The sequence below is a fragment of the Pelobates fuscus genome, chromosome 6 (assembly GCF_036172605.1).
Source record: "Pelobates fuscus isolate aPelFus1 chromosome 6, aPelFus1.pri, whole genome shotgun sequence".
Lineage (NCBI taxonomy): Eukaryota > Metazoa > Chordata > Amphibia > Anura > Pelobatidae > Pelobates > Pelobates fuscus.
In genome coordinates, this window is record NC_086322.1 from 272,029,117 (window position 1) to 272,050,400 (window position 21,284).

Genomic DNA, 21,284 nt, shown 5'->3' on the forward strand with positions numbered 1-21,284 from the left:
AATATATCCCCCTACCTACCCCCCTCACCCTAAAAATAATGAGTGGGGGAGCCTTAAACTAAGTACCTGTAAAAAAAAAAAAACTTACCATTCGATGTTTTCTTTCTTCTAAATATTCTTTTTTCAGCCCCAAAAAAGGCCAAATAAAAATCCATAAGAACCGACGCAATAAAAAAAAAAACGAGCGCAAAAAAATTTTTGTTTAGGGCCCCCACCCGCCGCTCAGGGGTGGGGGCCGGGGGAGGACAATAGGTCCCCCCCTTTTAGTATTTAGGGCCCCCACCCACCGCTCAGGGGTGGGGGCCAGGGGGGAGGACATTAGGTCCCCCCCACTTATTATTATTTAGGGCCCCCACCCACCGCTCAGGGGTGGGGGCCAGGGGGGAGGACATTAGGTCTCCCCCCCCCCACTTATTATAATTTAGGGCCCCCACCCACCGCTCAGGGGTGGGGGGCCAAGGGGGGGGACCATAGGTCCCCCCTTATTAGTATTTAGGGCCCCCACCCACCGCTCAGTGGTGGGGGCCACGGGGGAGGACATTAGGTCCCCCCCCTTATTATTATTTAGGGGCCCCACCCACTGCTCAGGGGGAGGACATTAGGTCCCCCCCCTTATTATAATTTAGGGCCCCCACCCACCGCTCAGGGGTGGGGGCCAGGGGGGAGGACATTAGGTCCCCCCCCACTTATTATAATTTAGGGCACCCACCCACCGCTCCAGGGTGGGGGCCAGGGGGGAGGACATTAGGTCCCCCCCTTATTTTACTGTAGGGCCCCCACAAGCCGCTCGGGGGGGGGGGCAATAGGACCCCCCCTTTAGATTAAAGGGGGGACCCTATTTTATTTATTTTTTTTATTTATTTTTTTTAACAGTGAGCAGCCACAGTCTGCTCACTGTTTACTAGACATGCCCCTACTCGCGTTATAGCGAGTAGGGGCAAAATGTACTAATACTAAGTAATTTTTACTTAGTATTAGTAAATTTGGCTGAAAGACCAGTTTAGGTCTTTCAGCCTTTTGGTAGATAACTCCCTAATACCGTGGGAATTAGGGAGTTATCTACTAAGCTGCTAGAAAAGAGGTCCCGAAGTCCCGAAATTCCAAAGTGCCAAAGTTGCCGAATTTCTGAAGTGCCGAAGTTCCGAAGTGCTGAAGTTACGAAGTTGCCGAATTTCAGAAGTTTTAAAGTGCCGAATTGCCGAAGTCCCGAATTGCGAAAGTCCCGAATTTCGGAATGCCAAACCGAACCGAAAGTTTTCCCCATGCACATGCCTACTGGCTGGGGCATGGGGGGTGCAGAGGGACACTATAGTGATAGGGATACAGTTTAGTACTCCTAATATATTAGTGTTCCTTTAACCCCTTAAGGACACATGACATGTGTGACATGTCATGATTCCCTTTTATTCCAGAAGTTTGGTCCTTGAGGGGTTAAAGGAACACTCAGAGCACCACAACCACTGTGGCATTTTTATAGCTGAAGTAGCTAAGCTAGAAGCATAGCTGATGTTGAGGAAATTCTCACTTTGTAGCTAGACTGTTCTGGTTCTAAATGGGCAAATCCAGATTTTAAAGTGAGCATGTCAAGACCAGTTCATTTTATCTTTCATTGTATCGCTGATATGTTGGCTTTATTTTCAGCATATAGTCATCTCAATGCAGTGACATCTGCAATTTCATGATTATAAATCAAAGACCGACTTGCCTTGCAGCCATTTGACTTGCAGTGTTTACAGCTTAGTTGACGGCATAGCAGTAAAGCCGGAGAAGGTGAAAACGATCTATAACTGAATAAGACTTTTCATTACTACATTAGCTACGTATTATTATTACTACTAGCATAGAAACATAGACTGTGACGGAAGATAAGAACCATTTGGCCCATCTAGTCTGCCCAGTTTTCTAAATACTTTCATTAGTCCCTGGCCTTATCTTAGAGCAAGGATAGCCTTATACCTAAGCATGCTTAAACTCCCTTGTTTCTATAGCGCCAACATATACAATTGAGGACAAGTAATTGACATTGAAAAATTAACAGACACAAGAAGAGAAGGACCTGCTCAAACAAGCTTACATTGCTATCACAATCTGTAGATTACATTGCATGCTGTTTATAGTGACACCAGACACGAATACAACAAGCATAACTTAGGCTAAAATAGACCACCTATGTACCCACTCCCTCCCCAATGTAACTGTTTTAAGCTCAGTTTTGTCAATTTGGTTTCTAATCTGGTACAATACAGAGAGCAGTGAATATTCCCCTTCCATTCCCCCTTACATAAACAAGTAATTTTAGTCAAGACAGGTACACTTTGACTATGGTGCTCACAAGTCAATCCCTGCTAGGCATGGGCTTATAAAATAGGTCCAAGCTCCTCCACTAAATATAATAATAGCCTCTAGATTGCCTAAGACACATCCGGTTCTGGACAGAGGTCACTGCAAAAATCTGCAGTATTTTTTTTTTCTTATTTATTTATTATAAATTACCAGTTATTTATCATTATTATTGATATTTATCCATATATATATAATATACATAGAGGGACTGTGTCTCTGTAAAGAAGGTCACTTGGCAGCTGTGCATTAATGTTCAGCCAGCCACTCTACTAGCATCACGTGAAAAACCCATTCCCGAGACAGAATACAGGGATAATGAATAGATCAATAATAGACCATGCTCCCTGATGCTGCTATGGTCCATTTTAGCCAGGTCTGGCACTCAAACAGTTAATGGTGCGCTGCCCCCCCCCCCCCCCCCCCCCCGCGTTCTATCCAGGTCATGTGACCTGTTAGCGGTACTGGCAGCTATTGCGCATGCGCTGCCGAGACGTTCTCCTGCGCATGTGCGGACGCTTGCAGCCTGTTTGCAGACCCTGACAACCAGCGGTGGAGAGATCGGGGTAAGGTCGCAAGTGGCAGGTCAGGGGATTTGGCGACTGCTTATCCATCATGTGTGGGGGCTGAACGTTCTGGAACCTAGAGTGTATAAAGAATAGAATCCTGTGATCTTTATATGGGTTTTAGTATGCCAGCATTCCACAGCCTAACACACCCCCTTCCTCCAGCCTGGTAACATGTCATGGGACACTGCACACACACACCTACATTCTAGATCTGAGATCTGGCTAAGCCATGGGTTACCTGTTTAGGGGGGGGGGACAGTCCCTATCTGGGGCCCAAATCCCTCTGTCCCTCACTTCTATCCTAATGTCCCTCTTTTCTAGGAGCTCCATATTGTTGGTGTGTCTGAGTGTATAACAGAGCTCCACAGCGATAATACTCCCAGTAATGTGTCTGAGTGTATAACAGAGCTCCACAGCAATAATACTCCCAGTAATGTGTCTTTAAAGGGATACAATTCCTGGCATTATAGCGCTCTCTGCCTCACACCCTCCCCACCACCACAATGACTAAATGGTTAAAAACCCTTTGCTCCCCTGATCCCAAAGGCGATGTCCCTCGTTGCTGGGTTGCAGTTCCACCTCCCCCAACATCCCCGCAATGAGCGGGTGTTAAAGGGACACTCCAGGCACCCAGACCACTTCTGCCCATTGGAGTGGTCTGGGTGCCAACTCCCACTACTCCTAACCCTGCAACTGTAATTATAGCAGTTTTTTTATAAACTGCAATAATTACATTGCAGGGTTAACTCCACCTCTAGTGGCTGTCTACTAGACAGCCACTAGAGGTCACTTCCTGATTTCTAGCAAGGATTTTCCTTGCTAGAGCGTCGCTGGACGTCCTCCCGCTGTGTGAGGACCTCCAGCGTCGCTCATTTCCCCATAGGAAAGCATTGAAATTTGTTTTCAATGCTTTCCTATGGGGAGACCTAATACGCATGCACATTAGGTCTCCTCGGCCGGTGGGCGGGATCAGGAGGAGGAGCGGTGCGGAGGAGGAGACAGCGACGAGGGACATAGTCGCTGCCTCAGGTAAGTGACTGGGGGGGTTTTCACCCCTTCAGTAACCGGGGATTGGGGGGTGGGAGCGAGAGGGTACCTCTCCAGCTTTAGACCTCCCCATAGGAAAGCGTTGAATCAATGCTTTGCTATGGGGAAAAATCGGACACTGGATGTCTCCATGCAGAGCGTGAGGAAGTCCAGCGTGGACCGGATCAAAGGTCCGTTAGGATCCAAGAAGTGCCTCCAGTGGCTCCACAAGAGGCTGTTTTAATGCTGCAATGTAAACATTGTAGTTTATCTGGAACGGCTATGTTTAACATTGCAGCACTAAGGGCAATAGGGACACTGTACCCTGACCGCTTCAATGAGCTGAAGTGGTCTGGGTGCCTATAGTATACCTTTTAAAGGAGCATTATAATATCAGGAACGCCAAACGGTATTCTAAATGTTATAGTGTACCTCTGCCATGAAGTTATTATGTGTGTTCATCTCGCTCTCCATCTAAAACCCCATTTAAACACTCTGACGGCGGCAATGGGGATAACCTAATGCGCATGCCGAGCGCACTCTAGGTCTTCCCCATAGGAAAGCATTCAATCAATACTTTCCTATGGGGGATTTGAAGACACTGGACATCCTCATGCTTTGAGGATGCTGAGTTGTTTTACTGTGGAAAGCCAGGAAGCGCCTCTCGTGGCTGTCTGGGAGACGGCCACTAGACGCAGTCTTAACCCTGAAACTGCAATAATTTACATTGCAGGGTTAAGGAGACAGGAACAGTGCACCCACACCACTTTAATAATATTAAGTGCTCTGGGTGCCTATAGTGTCCTTTTAAGCTAAAGTTGTTTAGGTGACTGTAGTGTTCTTTTAAGGCCAGAGCAGCCAAACTGAATGAGAGTTTAGTTTTTTTCGACTATTTTCACCTTGGATTTTAAATTCACTTAGAATTCTCACGAACCCTTTAAGTTTTACAGTTTAGAATAAATAACTCTGACTGTCTCCTCCCGTAGTATATGGTAAGTGCTGGTAGTTTGTCGGGGTGCTCTGTGTTTTGTCCCTCTCTTTGCTTAGTTTTCTGAAGGTTAGTGAGGTAATGGTGGCCCAGGTGGGGTTAAACTCCTTGGTGCTCAGTGGGAGACCTTGATCTCAATTTTGCTATTTGGAGTTCATTTGCTATTAAAATTGGATTGTATAGAAGGTGTAACGGACTGTTTCAGCAGACAAGGGGTTAAAATCGTTTAGGCGATAATCCCCTTTTCAAAGACAGGCACAGCTACTGTAGAATCACCAAAACTCACGAATTGGATATAAGTGAATGCACCAAACTCCCGAACTGCATACAAGGGAATAAGGTAGCACTCCAAACTCCCGAACTGGAACCTCACGAATAGCTGCTAGCAGACGAACAGGAACAGCTCCCAAGCGGCTTACACTGCTGGCAATCAGTCTCTTTCAGCATACAGTGAATCCCCACAAAACGATTTGAGGCTGCGATTTGAGGGTCAAGTAGAGGTCTCTTTATTGAGGGCTACCTGCCCCTGTATTTATGCAGGTCTCCCACCTGGTGGACACTCCCCTAGGGGACCAGATGGAAGACTGTAACAAAGGACAGACAAGTAGCATTTCCGGACTTACAGAAGTAAAACATCCCCACAATGCATCCTGATCTCCTCCCTCTATCCTGGAGATAATTGAGAAGTAATTCAATTATCTCCCAGGACAGAGACAAAACTCCATTACACACGTGGGGACACAAAAGACAGCAAACACTTTTAAATATATAATGGGACAAATGGTACAGTAAATATATACATTTAACATATCCCCAGATAGCTCAGGTCTGAGTGCACATTATTAGTTGAATGGCACTCAGACCACACGAATACAGTTTAATTGCCATGGAGCCAAAGTCTTTAATTACACGAACAGGCTCCATGGCATGGCTATCTGGGTTACCACATATTCACATAAAACAAAATACCGAACGAACGGCTGTTTGGCTACATCCCCACGAATAGGAACCAGGAGACGGACGGCTCAGCGGTGTTCGTGCAAATAAGTGTCCGTTTTTAGTTCCATAGAATCTTTGTCGAACACCGCTGGTCTTTCGTACGATTAAAATGGCCGCCGCCTCGTGGTCGGTAACCGAACAAAGACCACCCTGGATTCGTCAATTAAGCTGCAGTTAACCGCAGCTTCAGGGGGGTAAATTGACGGCACACTCCAGCTCCCAGGTGGTCGCGCATTCGCAGGGCAATTTGTCGAATAAAATAACAGTTACAAATGGCAGTTTGTAACAGAAGGGAAAAGTTTTAGATTAAAGAACTGCTACTTTGAGATTTTTCCAGAACTCAAATTAAATGACCACTAAAGTCACCCAGGCCACTTGATCTGTGGTGCTGTGGTGCAATGGTCATGTCTTTTTGCCTCTCTTCCTTACAGCCACTAGAGGTGCTTCCGCAGCACTCACCGAATAGATAAATAATAAAAACTTGGTCACATAACGTGAAAGCTCCACTAGAATGCTTTCCTATGGGGAAGTTTGTATGCGTGAGGGACTCTGCGCATTCACATGAGGTCACTGCTGCTCCTCTATGAGGACCATTGGAGTGGACCAACGATGAAGGAGGCAATGCTTTGCAGAGAGTCAAGCAGCATTGAGGGAATCTTAGCGCTGGAAAAAAGTAAGTTAAAAAGCTTTTTATTTTTTTTATTATTTTTTAGAGCACTTAGCTGTTTCCTTATCTGAGTTTCAGTTGCTATTCTTCCACTCCCCTCCTGTTCTAATGGGGGAAGTGCCTCTAATGGCTGTCAGGAAGACATCCACTAGAGCAGAGGTTCACAACCCAGTCCTCAAGTACCCCCTAACAGTACAGGATTTAAGGATTACTCTGTTATGTCTAAGGTGTTTTTAGAAAGGAAAAAAAAAACACTTTAGACACAACATGGTAATCCCTAAATCCTGGACTGCTAGGGAGTACTTGAAGACTGGGTTGTGAACCTCTGCATTAGAGGTATGTTTAACTCTGCAATGGAAACATTGCTATTCCTACAAAACTGCTGCGTTTTACATTGTAAGGTTAAAACCCCGGGCCAGTGCACCCAGACAAAGTGATCTTGGTGGTGACTATTTTAACAACTTACCTTGTTCCGTCTGGGCACCTACAGCCACAATCCCATTTCCAAATTATCCTGCAAGGAGAATTCGGTTAGCTCCACTGAGCTACGTAGGACCAGTCCTATGGCTATTTGTCAGGGTCCCTCTTGCGTTTTAGGGGCCTTCCCTATATTCTAGACTTGTCTATATTCGTATTGGATTATAAAAAGTACTCTGTTTTGTCATGCACATGTAAGGTTCCTCTTAAAACCTTCGCATTGGCGCAAAGCAGAAGTCTGTTACATCAAAGACTTCAAATTCAAGCTGGTTCTGATATTGCAATGTATTTCCAATTCTTCGTTCCTGTTATGCTGTTAGCACTCAGCTATTGCCTCATGCTGTCCTTGTCAAGTCCCCTTCAATGTATATATTTATAACATTGACATGCCTAAAATAGTTGTCGAGTCCTTGTTCTCATTTCAAAGTCTAGCTCAGGCTGGTTATTTTCAGTTGTCTTTCTGTGCAATTTGTTCCGTCCTTTCTCTTGCTCAAGTCCTCCGCCTTGTCCTTGTTTCAGTGAAGTCAAATACCCCTTCATGTATTTCTTAGTTTCAAATCCACTACATCCATTCCGAACCCGGTCTGGCCATGCCAGGTGTCTTAGACACAATGACCATCTGAAAAGAACCAGAAACGAACGGCTCAGTGGGTGGATGACGGTGGCTGTTAAAGTCAGATTCCAGACACCAATAAAAATGAAGTGCATTTGATAGATTCTGGTCTCGTACGCATGTTTACGTGTAACAGCATATTACCTGCTTCAGGAATTAATTTTAAAGGGCACCTATTATTCGCCATACAACACATGCTCATTAAATGCAAAGGTGACAGCCGCTTTAAAGGTTTTTTCCGGCCAAAAAACTTTGTTTTATAGATAGCTCGACTATTTTGCCCTAATTGGTTTTTTAAAACCACATATCAGTTTCTCATGGTTCCTGATTCAATGAATGATCGTGCTAAACGATATGCTACATAGTTTTTTCTTTTCTTAAAACCTAATGCGTACGATTCACTTTGTAAGGCAGCAGAGCCTGAATAATTTAGATCTTAATTATTAAAGCCTGTGTTTGCCAGGACTCTATCTGATCCCAATTGACTTGTGGCTTCGTTTTATAGCCCTCTTCAGATGGTTCCGGTGTTTGAGCTACAGAAAGGCTGAGGTTTAATTCATATACTCGTCATTTGTAACGGGATGATTAGCTGTGTTGTACGCTTCCCACTTTACCTCTTCTCATATTCTGTATTCAGCGCATTGGAAGCAGCCAGCTTTAAACTAATTTACAATAAAGGAGGAATCCTACCTACCTTGGGCGGTGAGATAAGCTGTTGTTGGCAGTAAAGAGCACAGCAAGCTGGTATAGAACGAGTCTCTGCGCTCCAGCGGTATGAATGTAGTCTCCCTGTAATATGTCGAATGACTATCCGACCCATTTATTTAGGGATACCTGGTTAGAGAAGATTCTTCCGACATAGAGAAGATTCTTCCGAAGAAATACAGTCTCACCTTTTATAATCCGCAGATTGAGGTTTGTTGACACACTGTTGGGGTTAACTCTAACATTCTAGCGACGTGAAACCAAATGGCAAATTAAGATGTGATATAATCATCTTGGCTATATAAGCCTAAATTTTGCAAGTTTAATTTCTGTGTGTGTGTGTAAATTTGAATTCTATGGTTTTACATATCAGGATATAATAATAATCCTCTGTTCCTAAGTGGGTCTTAAAATTAGGTAAATACAACCTCAGATGAACGACAACACATGACCTATTACACCGTGTCATGATTTACTGGCTTTATTTTTGTTAAATCATGACACATTGTAGTATGTCACATGTTGTTCATCTGAAGTTGTATTTACCTTATTTTAAGACCTGCTAAGGAACAGATGGTTGACTGTATACGTGTAATGTATATATGCACACACACGTAGAATCTGGTTAAATCTACAGAGCTCGGCAGGGCTATTTAAGACGGTGCTCTGCCATTGCCATTGAGTGCAGTCCTGGATAAGCCTTGCATTATTCTACAGAGACATCTGACTTTTCCTGCAGGACCTGGGAGACCCAGGTAAGTTGTCAGACCTTGCCAAAACAATTTGAGTACTTATTGTGGGAGGGCGCCAGAACAATCCTATTTCCATAACTGCTACAGCACTGTACTCTAGGGCTTAGAGCGTTCCTTCAAAATACGTATTCTTTTAGATTTCTTAATTGAAGCATGAATTTTCAGGAATTTTGAAAGAAAAATTTGAGTCTAAAATGGTTTAAAAAAAACAAAAAAAGAGGGGCGGAGCCTAACTGCCGAAGCGAACGGACGCACACCTCTGGAGCTCCGGGCCAAAACCAGAGATAATAATCCTAAACACGGAAAATACTACCCCCACTAACCGTGGACCACACGCAAGAACCCCTACAGCTCCATGGGACGCAAAAACAAAAATCAAAAGCCGGACAAACCTGCCCCAGGGCTCACAATTGGGGAGATGTGGCGGCAAGCATGTGGCCCGAGTGAATCCAATATGGCAGCGCTCCACGGAGGCTGCTTGGATTTTTCGGAAGACTACTCAGAGGGAGCCGATGAGGACTACCCCCGAGCACCGGACCCAAAGCCGAAGACGAAACCGAACACACCGAAGAATAACCCTGATGCCGACCTGGTAACCACTGGAGTGCTTAAAACCCTCTTAGCGGATTTACAGAAAAATATCCTTGCGGATGTCACCGCTCTGAGGGGAGAGCTACAAGGCCTGACGGGCCGTATTACAGCACTTGAAAACGTCTCGCAGGAACACCAGCACACTATCGCCACGCTGCAGAAGGACATGCGCGACCTGACCCACAAAAACAGGCAGCTTGAATGGCGCTTAGATGCCCAGGAGGACGCGAGGCGGAGGTGCAACATAAAGGTCAGAGGGATACCGGAGGGGATGTCGGAGGCAGAGCTGCCGCACACGATCAGGCGCCTGCTGGCCACCATACTGCCCCCAGGTCAACCCAATCATGTTACACCTGCAGATCTCTTCAGGATCCCGAAACCCGCTGGGGCCCCAGACACGGCCACAAGGGACACTATACTCACCTTCAAAAATGGGTCAGACAAAGCAGCGGTCCTCACCGCCCTCAGGGGTAAACCCCCCATACAATTCGAAAATGCAAGGTTGACCTTCTACAATGACTTTGGCATGGCGCAGAACACTCCGGCCCCTCACGGCCACACTCCGACGCCACAACGTACAATACCGCTGGCGGTCCTCCCATACACTCCTCGTGCAGCAGGGCGAGACAACTCATCAGATCCAGGGTCTGCGAGACGCAGCAGCCCTTTTGCAGACCTTGGGTCTGCCTCAGGAGTCGCTCACACAAGCGGAACCCCGAGCCCCCGCCACCCCGACCCACAACTGGGACCCGGAGAGGAGCGCTCCATTTATACCACGGAACACCACGCCAGTGACCTACGCCTCAGTCACGACTTAGACGGAGCTCCCACTCCGACCCCAGCCGCACCACAATCCAATCGCACCTCACTATCGCTCCTGCCCTCTGTGGGAACTTGCTCCCCACGGGAACCCAACCAATGCTACTTCTCGGACCGAGAACGCCTTTCCCGAGTGAATGGGCGACACCCGGGACATTTGCATCATGGACGCACGTAAGCCGCTACTTTTGCTGGGGACTGCACTGAGACTACGAGCAGGCACAACCTATGTTCAGCTGGAAGTGCTATGGCCTGGAAGAGGTACGGACCGTCCACATGCCAGAACCCCGCACCCTCAGCTGAGGGAATCCCGGGGATCATGCGGTCATACCAAGCCGGAGCATTGGCGGGCAGTGCCACTTGCCTCCGAGCGCGGTACCCGTAAATGCATCCCAGGACTCAAGCCGCCCAACAAACGGCTACAAGGTGCCTAGATACCTTTGTTAAATTGATGTTATATTATGTTTTGTTTTTGTTCAGTTACAACCACATACCGTTACCAGCCTACACAACTGTTAACATTAGATACACAGACAGGGCAAAATACCCGGGAATAGCCCACAACCAGCCAGATTACGATACGCCCACGACGGGCGACCATACCTCCAACTATGTAGACGCACCATACGGACCACACAAGAACGCCTCACAAGCTAGGCACACCCGTACACGGGATCCCCCCTGACACACATACGACACACTAGAATGGAAGTCAAAGGGGGCCCGAGGGTCAACCACAACCACCATCACCACCCCAGAAGCACTCCACTAACTGGATCGGTAGTCTGCTCAGAAATAGCCTCTCAGACGCGCCCCAACCCAAAGACGTCAATTAGGCCTTAACACGTAAGGTATGCCTTGTTCTTTCTGTATAAGCCCATATCCTAATGACGAATGGACTGAGTAAAGCAGGAGCACACCGTAATTAGCCCCGCAATCTACCATGCATACCAACAGGCCCGGGGGGCATGTGGGTCGCTTTATATCTCCTCACAGACACAATTAGACCTGGTAGTCAATTGACGCGCTGCTTCCTCTATTCACGAGGCATCTCAGTTCAAATGTATACACAAATGGACCCCCAACAGTACATACTCAGCAGTATAGCCTATAGGTCGTCCCTGTTCAACTGAGAGACGGACGACAAGTCACGGCCTGAACTAATTACCCCCAAATCCTTGTCGTAACATACGTGTGCTAGAATACCATTACAACTATGTTCTGAACAAATGTGTTGATTGCTAAGCAGCTGTGAAATGCAGTACTACTGTAAACAGCTGAACCTGTAACTATACCCCAGATACATATAGCATGTGACTTTCAACAGTACCCAACCGACCAATCATTCTGCGATACACACTCCTAGTCTACAGAACGCAACTCATCAACACACATACGTCAGTAATGAGTACTGGAGGATTTTATTCTATTAGTACTTAAACCTCTATGTACATTCACTTACACTAGACAGGTTCTCTACCTATATCGCTCTTCTACCCTCTTCACCATGATGTGTACATTTTGTTAACATATTTCGGTTCAAATTCAGGGCAAATGTTGTTTAATTTTATAAAAACTATTTTTACTAATAATGATCAGTGATTTGAGTACAAAGTCGTAGATGGGAGAGTAGCGGGTTACCTTGTGCATAGTCTACTAATTGCTCGGTCTACAGGTATGTCTGATTGTACAAGCCTGTTTAACACTTGGCATGTTTAATTTCCTATATATATCTGTCTTATGACAAGCACAGCTTAAGTAATCTTTACATATTCTTACGCTACTTGTACCATTATGTTCACCTATAGACACGTTTATCTACCAGACTTATTCTGTTAATGCATGTTACCTACCTTGACTCTACTTACTAAAAAAGAATCTATTGTTTAACACTTAGCATGATTAATTTGCTATATTTTGCTCATGAAAAGCACCGTTTGAGTAATCTTTATAATTATTCTTTGAACCTATTTTTTTATACCTCGCTTGTGTTATTATGCTTACCTATTGTAAAAAAAAAAAAAATGTGGCAGTCTTTCTTGGGAGTGTACTCCAAACCAGGCTGATACCTTGTAATAACTCCCTTCTTTATTCTGTACCCTGTGACGCAAATGCCATAATAAAAGAAAGATTGACAAAACAAAAAAAAACCTTATCATCTCTGTTTTTCAGTTTGGCCTAGAATTTGAGATTCACTGTAAAGTACATTAGCCTTCCCAGCAGTTCACTTTCTGTGAAACATTTGTGGTTGAAAGTATCAGTTCTGGGTATTATGTCCATTTAATATGCAGCCAGACTTTGCTGCTCTGTAGGAAGCATCTAGGTGTCACTACGTAAATGTGTTTTGTGGTCACATTACATACTGCAGCTGCTTCCTTCAGATTGATACAGAGATATACAATGTGCTGCCTCATTTTTATACTAAGTGTGAATGGTAGGTTTCCTTCAATAACGTAAATTATTGAGAGGATATTGCTATATCAGAGTACAAACTCATCCTTTGGGTTAAGAGCTGCCAAATCTTACAGGCTTCATTTGTGCTGAGCATACTTCTTTGGGTATAATGAAAGGTTTAATGAAATAAAGCAGACACGGCGCCTCCAGTGTCCATTCTATTTCCTCAGAAAATGACAATAACTGACGAATGGAAAATAAAATGCTATTCGTTCACTTACCTATAGAAGATCATGTGCAGCATTCACATTGTATAATACAAGTGACTAGTATGGGGTCTGTCGTGGCTTTTAATTTCTATAGAAGCTGCATTCATGACGTAAATGAAACTGACTAGTAAAATGTGTAAAAGTACAGCTGCGCCACATAGGTCTGTAACAACTACTGCCTGTGGGATATATCCCATCTTTTGAGATTGAAAACGATGGGAAGAGCAGGATTGGTTTCTGGGGATTTGGAGCAAATGAACATTGACATGTTATGTTTACTCTTCATAATCCATTACCGAATATGTTTGTAATGCGAAAATGCGCATGCATTTAATGATGCATTTTCTTGATTGTTGGTATATCTAAAAACAGCTTGAAACAGCTGCAGGTCTGCAGACTTTGCAAACCCTCCCCTTCTAATCCCGCCCAGACTTTCTGTGGCTGTCCAATCACAGACTTCCCAATGCAGCTCAATGAGAAGTCATAGAAAGGCAGGTGCACTGAGCAATTGCTGCCTCTTCAGTTTAGCTCCACTGAGCTAACCAAACCAGGAAGTAATTGGACAGGTTGTCCACTTGAAAACCAAAGAGTGTAATAGCAAACTAAAGTGCTTTAGAGGTCCGCACTGTCCCTTTAAAGAAATGTAAAACCATTTCATTAAAAATACCAGCATCTACTACTAAAGTAAATGTCTAACAATAAATGGATACACTCCATAACATGCCACATATTTTATTTCTGTAAAATCATGTACCAAGTATATTTCTCATCAATTCTCAAAAAATAAAGAGTTACAAAAGCTGCCTTTGTTTGTAGAGGTTCATTGTTGGAGAATGGTGGGTTATGACCCTCGTTCAGACGGAAGACTTCTATCAACATCAGAAGTAGCCGCTGCGGGGTCTCTCTCTGGACTTGTCACAAGGGCACTGATAAGCCCCCTGGATGTCGTTAAAATCCGCTTTCAGGTATGTCCCATAATCCCATAATGTCCTGCATTATTCTTCCATCTCCCGTTCTTTGTATTAAAAGAATAGACAGCATTGGCAAAATATCACATTATTATAATATACCTTAAAATATGCATTTTGTTCTAATTTTGATGATGACCCTATATTATTTCTGCCCTGTTGGGATGTTTCTCCTTCTAGTCTGCATGAATCGATGCCATAGACCAGTCTTATACTTTTCTTAGGACTGGTCTACCCTCTGATCCTATTCTAATATTTCCCTTTTCCTTAGTAACTTTTGCCTTCCAATATTCCTTTTTCCCCCAAAAAATTATTAATCTTAATGTGCAATCTATCCCCAAGACCAGGCTATTTTTGTTAATGGGTGGGAGGGTGCAATACCGAGTTAAGGTAAAGGATCAGAGAAGATTTGACATTCATGACTTTCATCCCATCTCAGCTGCAAATCGAAAGCTTCTCTGGGGATGGCGTCCGGGGGAAATACAGAGGAATCCTCCAGGCAGCCGGGGTTATTCTTCGAGAGGAAGGGCTCAAGGGATTCTGGAAAGGACACATCCCGGCTCAACTCCTTTCTGTCTCCTATGGAGCCGTGCAGGTGGGTGTCAGTTGAAACAGTTGGGTGAAATCCCTGTTAATCACCTGCTAACTAGTTCCCCAATACACTTTCTAAGAAGTCACTCCTATTTTTAGTTATAAACTGCATTTTTTTCCTCTTGTCTCAATGCATATTGTATCTTTAGCGACTTTAGATCAGGGGTGCCCAAAAGGTAGATCCCCAGATTTTGTAGAACTACAACTCCCATGATTTGCATCCTTTGGAATGCTTTTTAGAATGGCAAAACATTGCGGCAGCTGTAGTTTTAGAACGTATGGGAATCTACCTATTTGGTACCCCTGCTTTAGATTGTAAGCTCAGGTGCCTATGTACATAGAACGTTCTATAAAAATGCTATATTTGTATAAAACCAACGAGGAGGGTTCTCTGCTTTTTTTGTTTCACTGTGTCCAATTATATATCATTCTGTCTTTAAATCAAACCTATAAGTTATTTCCATAATTTTGTAAAGCACTGTATTAGAACGGTTAAATGCAGATATCTTGCGTGCTAGATCCCACTAACCTCTGTTTCCTTCCCTCTTACAGTTTGTAAGCTTCGAAATGTTTACCGAATTTTGTCACACCTCCATGTCTTTGGATCCCCGTTCCCCGTCAGTACATTTTCTCTGTGGGGGGCTATCTGCCTGCTCAGCCACTCTGACTGTGCAGCCCCTGGACACGCTGAGGACACGCTTCGCCGCTCAGGGGGAGCCCAAGGTGTGAGGCAGCGTGACAGCTGACTGTGCATGAAATGACATACAAAGGACTCAGAGTGTTGGTCTATTTCAACACAACATGTTTACTGCACTTCAACAGGCAGTGAAAGGTAGCCAATTTCCTTTTGGTACCTTAATATTCTGGCAGCAATGCCTTTTTAAAAAAAAAAAAAAAAAAAAACTACAATTATACAAGTCTATAAGCCTATTCTAGGTTAATATTGCCACCAAAAAAAGGAGGGACCACACACAATACCTAGAAACCACAGGGTGCTTACTGAAAAAGGACCAGCAAATCTGTAGCACATGGTACATCAAGAAGGGGCTTCAGACACTTGCAGGGTTCAAAGATGATGCAAATTTCTGGGAACAAAAAACTCAACAAAGCAATGTTTCCACCTAAACAAATGCCTTTGTTTATGTTGAAACGTTGGTTTGTTGCATTTTTTTTTATCCAATATATCTGCGTCATCGTTAGACCCCTATGAGTGCCTGAGGCCCCTTCTTCAATATCACAGTTAAAATGTGAAAAAAAAGACTTGTTTGATCCGAGTGCAAGTATAGGTTTTGTATTTTACTGCTCTGTGTCACTTAAAACAAAATATTGAATTGGACACAACACAAATATCGCTGTGCAGAGAAATTGCTAGACATCCCCTGAAATTTTTTTTTTTTAAAAAAGCCCAAGCTATATTTTGCTCGTAATCTAAGCCCTACCCCAAAAATAAGCCCTAGTTACTAGTCACAAGTTCGCTAATCTATGTTCGATAGTTTCCCCGAACATAGATTCGCGGGATTCCATGTGCTAGTGAACTGGTCAATGTTCGGGGAAATTCCCCCGAACATAGACCTGCTTCCTGGGACATGCTTGCAACCGTTTTTCCTCGAAAAAAGACATCGCCCCGAAAATAAGATTAGGTTTAATATTAATTTTCCCCCTGAAAAAAGCACTAGGGCTTATTTTCGGGGAGGGGGATTTAATATTAGACCCAGTCTTATTTTCTGGAAAACATGGTAAATGGATACCTTTTCAAGATTTATCCTAGGTTTTCAGTGTACCATCCACTCAATTTTTTGGCTGCAATTTCCTTGTTCCTTCATTCAAAGGTAGGCAGACAATGTAATAGAGCAGCAGGAAATGCTAGCAGAATGCTTGGTTGTATAGGGAGAGATAAGTGCTCATGCCATTGTACAGAACACTGGTGAGACCTCACTTGGAGTACTGTACACAGTACTGGAGACCATATCTTCAGAAGGATATTGATACCTTAGAGAGAGTTCAAAGAAGGGCTACTAAACTGGTTCATGGATTGCAGGATAAAACTTACCAGGAAAGGTTAAAGGATCTTAACATGTATAGCTTGGTGGAAAGACGAGACAGGGGGGATATGATAGAAACATTTAAATACATAAAGGGAATCAACACAGTAAAAGAGGAGACTATATTTAAAAGAAGAAAAACTACCACAACCAGAGGACATAGTCTAAAATTAGAAGGACAAAGGTTTAAAAATAATATCAGGAAGTATTACTTTACTGAGAGGGTAGTGGATGCATGGAATAGCCTTCCAGCTGAAGTGGTAGAGGTTAACACAGTAAAGGAGTTTAAGCATGCGTGGGATAGGCATAAGGCTATCCTAACTATAAGATAATGCCAAGGACTAATGAAAGTATTTAGAAAACTGGGCAGACTAGATGGGCCGAATGGTTCTTATCTGCCATCACATTCTATGTTTCTATGTTTCTATGTTTATTCAGTGTTGCAGGCATTTTAAAATGACTTCCCAGTGTAGCTTAATCGTTTAACTTTGTTATTCATGTACATTTTGTGTTCTAGGTGTACCAGAACCTACGTCAGGCCATCGCCATCATGTACAAGACAGAGGGACTATTCACATTTTACCGTGGCCTCTTCCCTACCCTCATTGCTGTGTTTCCATATGCCGGCCTCCAGTTTTCTTTCTACAATCTGCTGAAGAGGACTTGGCAGCTGGTGGCACCGTCGGACCAGACAAATAAACGGGGAATAGGTGAGGATTTGTGAATGGCAGGTGGTTTTATTGCTGGTATAGTGATGTGAGAGATTGTGAGCTGAAGCATGAAATTTGCAGGTTTATTCACAAATGTGAAAATTGTCAGAAATGCAAAGTGAAAAATGGATTGGAAAAAAAACAAAACAAAAAAACACCAGTACAATAAAGGCAGAGGCCCAACATAAGTGGTAGTGAAGCTTCTACAGGTACATTGAATTAAACATTTTTTTTAAAAATCAGAAACTCGTGTTTGTGAAGATGTTTGCACCCCCCCAGGATCGACTAATTTTTGCAGTGATCATTTCAAAGGCCAGGAAGTGGCATTGGTTATTCTTGGTTAATGATGTTCTCTGTTTACATGCTCCACACCTCATAAAACCCAGCAAAGTAATCGTTTATAGCAATTTATACAGATCTCTCTTTCTAATTAAAGCTTTATAGTGCATTACTCTTTCAATTCTGACAAACGTCAGTTGTTGAACCTGTAACTCTGGAGGGATGGAGGCGGTGTACTATAAAAATGTTCCCTATATTTCCAAATTGAAAAGTGAAGTGAGTTATCTGCTTCAATCTCCAATAAAAATGAGATTGGGTCCATTTCCTATCTCTGTATTTGGAGAGCTTGTGCCTTTTTCTACATATCATTGTTGTCAGACTTATTCTCTTAGAGTTGTGGGTAAACCTTAACTGTGACCTGTCAGGAGCACAAATATACACAGCTGAGTTAGTGGTTTTTTTTTCATAATTTTTCATAATTATTATTTACATTTGTTTAGTGCAGACATATTGTGAATTACTTTACAGTTATGGACATATCTGTAGAGGTAAAGAAGGACCTGCTCAAACGTTTTTACAGTCTATGAGAATAAGGACATTCTAGGCACCATAACCAATTAATCACATCTAGGAGTTTTGCTGCCAGGAATCCCCAAATACCATCCCACTCGTCAATGTGAAATTGTTCCTGAACATTCTGACACTTTATGAGGGTTCCAGGGAGCCTGTGGCTTCACCTCCCCTTTGGAAGTATAGTGCTTTTTTCGGATTCCATGTATAGCTAATGTGCTGATACACTCCTTGTCGTACCATTGCATACTAGACTGAGAGTGCGGTAGCTGACACTTTCTGCCTTTTACTGCCGCCTGTCGCAGTTCAGGCTATTTAGAAGACATTCTCCTGAGTGGCAGAGAGGGGGCCTGGTTGCAGCGACCCTGCACCCTCATTCAGTGTCAAACTGTTCTAAAACATTTTAACATGTAACGGGGACGGTGCCAGGGAGCTTCAGGAACCATAATCACTTTGAGATGATGTGGTTATGGTGCCTAGAGTGCCCTTTTTTAACTGCTTTCTAAATGTTATTAATTTTAAGACAGTGTTGTCTAAATATTAAGGTGACCTTGTTCTTTTGATCTAGATAACTTTGGGAATCTGCTGTGTGGCAGTGGCGCTGGTGTGATCAGTAAGTCAGTAACTTATCCTCTTGATCTCATCAAGAAGAGGCTTCAAGTCGGCGGCTTTGAGCAGGCGAGGCAAGCCTTTGGAGAGGTGAGATTGTTTTTGGATAGAAAAGAAGTACTGTGTCATTTCACACGAAAGACCCAGGACTGGTTATTAAAGGAACACTCCAAGCACTAACCACTATATCATTATCTAATATTTGAATAAATGATTCCCGCCTCTGAACCCTCTATCTACAAAGAAGGAAGATATACTGGCAGGGGCGGTGCCACCCAACAGACAGACACCAAAGCTTTAACATTGAGCCTGGACTGAATAGGGACTTAGTTGTTACAGGAAGCTTCATTGAATTTCAGCATGTGTTCCAAGCCTCATTTCAGAGCCAGACCATTACATGTAACTCTGTACAGAGATGTCTTCAAGCCTTGTTTTCATGCCGCAACTTCAAAATCAAATGTCTTTTTGACATTTTACCTAGGGTCGGCCTCTCACCAGTCACATCCTCCATTGTGAGCCAGAAACCCCTGTACATGGCTTTAGTTAGCTCTCCTGAGCCAAGGCCTGCATCAGCTTAGTGTTTTTAGCCAATGAGCTAGGCCCTGCACTATCCTTAATGCAGAGAACTTCCTTCTGTAATGGAGGAGTTCACTAATGCCCAGCAGACCCCAGTTGAGTTGTCAAACCATTGGCAAACAGCACGTGGTAGTGGTTTTGGCATTTGGAGTGTTCCTTTAAAAAAAGTGGATATTTTCCCTGGTGTCCAGTGGGGATCCTATCCCTGGGTTTAGTGTGGCTGCTGTCATATTCCTGCTCTTCCAGCAATGCTCCCTTGCGCACAGTTTAGTGATGATGTGGCTGGGGTAAAGTTATAACCTAGCTCCCGGCATTATCGCAGGGCTTGAGGGAGCAGAGCTGGAGAGCACAGATATCTGTGCTGCCTAGCCACCCACCTTCATTCTCCCCTGCAGATACAACACATTCGGGCAGAGTAGGCACCTGCCGTCAAAATGATCAGATGCCTACTATGCATTAGAGCACAGCCAGCTGCACCCTGATGGGCCATAAGGTGTCCAGCGCCTGGCATACCCACCTCTTGTGGTGTGCGTACCCCCCTGGGGTATGTGTACCACATGTTAAGAACTTGTGCAATAATTAGTGTGATGAAAATGGGTGTTAAATGATTTAGATGTCCTTTGAATATTCAGTGTGTCCTTTACGAAGTTTAAAATCAAAATGAGGTATAATATAATGAGCTTAGTATGTGACTAAATGTAGAAACCCATTATATAGCCCAGTGCGCAGACTCCTGTAGTTTTCTTTTCTTTTTCCCTTTAGGTCCGAACGTACCGCGGACTTACAGACTGTTTGCGTCGGATAAGACGGGAGGAAGGTCTACGAGGTTTATTTAAAGGTCTATCTCCCAGTTTACTGAAAGCTGCCGTTTCCACTGGACTCACTTTCTTCTCCTATGAGATGTTCTGCAGTCTGTTTCTAAACATGAAGAGAGTCACAGAAAATCACACCGAACAACACAAAGAAATTCACATCAAGGGATCTTCAACAACTCCGAAATAGCACCGACGGGGACAGAAAATTGTACTGGATACTACAACTCTGCCAGTCAACCATTTCATCTGACTTGTATTTAAAAATATAACGCGTTATAAGATTAAAACATAGTTGTCAGGTTGGCCATATTTTTGCAGTTCTGCAAGCTGTTGGGAAGAGCACTTAAATGAGAGCTTGACTGCACTCGAATGACTCCGCCGGACTCCAAAGAAGTGCTCGTATATTTAAAAAAAATTTAGGTACACGGCAGCTGGTGTCCACTAAAGTATGGACCTGAAAAATACAAAATAAGTCCATACATCATATACAAGAGGGTGAAACAGAAAAAAGGACAAATAAAATTAAAGTAGTAAGAAGAAAATAGGAAATAAGGTCTCGTGATCGTGAATTTACCAACCAAAAGGGCCTAACCCCAAGTATTTAATCAAAGAATTGTTCCCCAAGGGAACCGAAAATGTTGGAATTACCCTTACAAAAATAGAGCATATACAGGATATTTAATCAGGTAATTCGGGATCTTTGGTCCCCTCGGGGAACAATTCTTTGATCAAATAAAATTAAAGGACGCATTTCACGTTTATCAATGCTATATCAATGCTTTCTCAGTAGCTCTTGGGCTGGTATGTAGATAGTATTCACATACTGCTGTAGTGATTGTCTCTGACAGCATGTGAATTCTACATGCTGTGAAACAGCAGTATTCATGTATTTCCTGCGAGCATAGCGGTGTATGG

General features: G+C 43.7%; 1 protein-coding gene across 1 annotated transcript; it reads left to right on the plus strand.

Moving 5' to 3' along the window:
* Positions 1 to 2,814: 2,814 nt before the first annotated feature.
* Positions 2,815 to 20,614, plus strand: SLC25A19 (solute carrier family 25 member 19). The gene is made up of 7 exons (XM_063425478.1): positions 2,815 to 2,906; positions 14,026 to 14,174; positions 14,617 to 14,772; positions 15,321 to 15,491; positions 17,328 to 17,520; positions 18,938 to 19,068; positions 20,317 to 20,614. Exons 2-7 carry the CDS (start codon positions 14,043 to 14,045, stop codon positions 20,554 to 20,556), a joined length of 1,023 nt encoding a protein of 340 aa, XP_063281548.1. The 5' UTR covers positions 2,815 to 2,906; positions 14,026 to 14,042; the 3' UTR covers positions 20,557 to 20,614.
* The last annotated feature ends 670 nt before the right edge of the window (positions 20,615 to 21,284 follow it).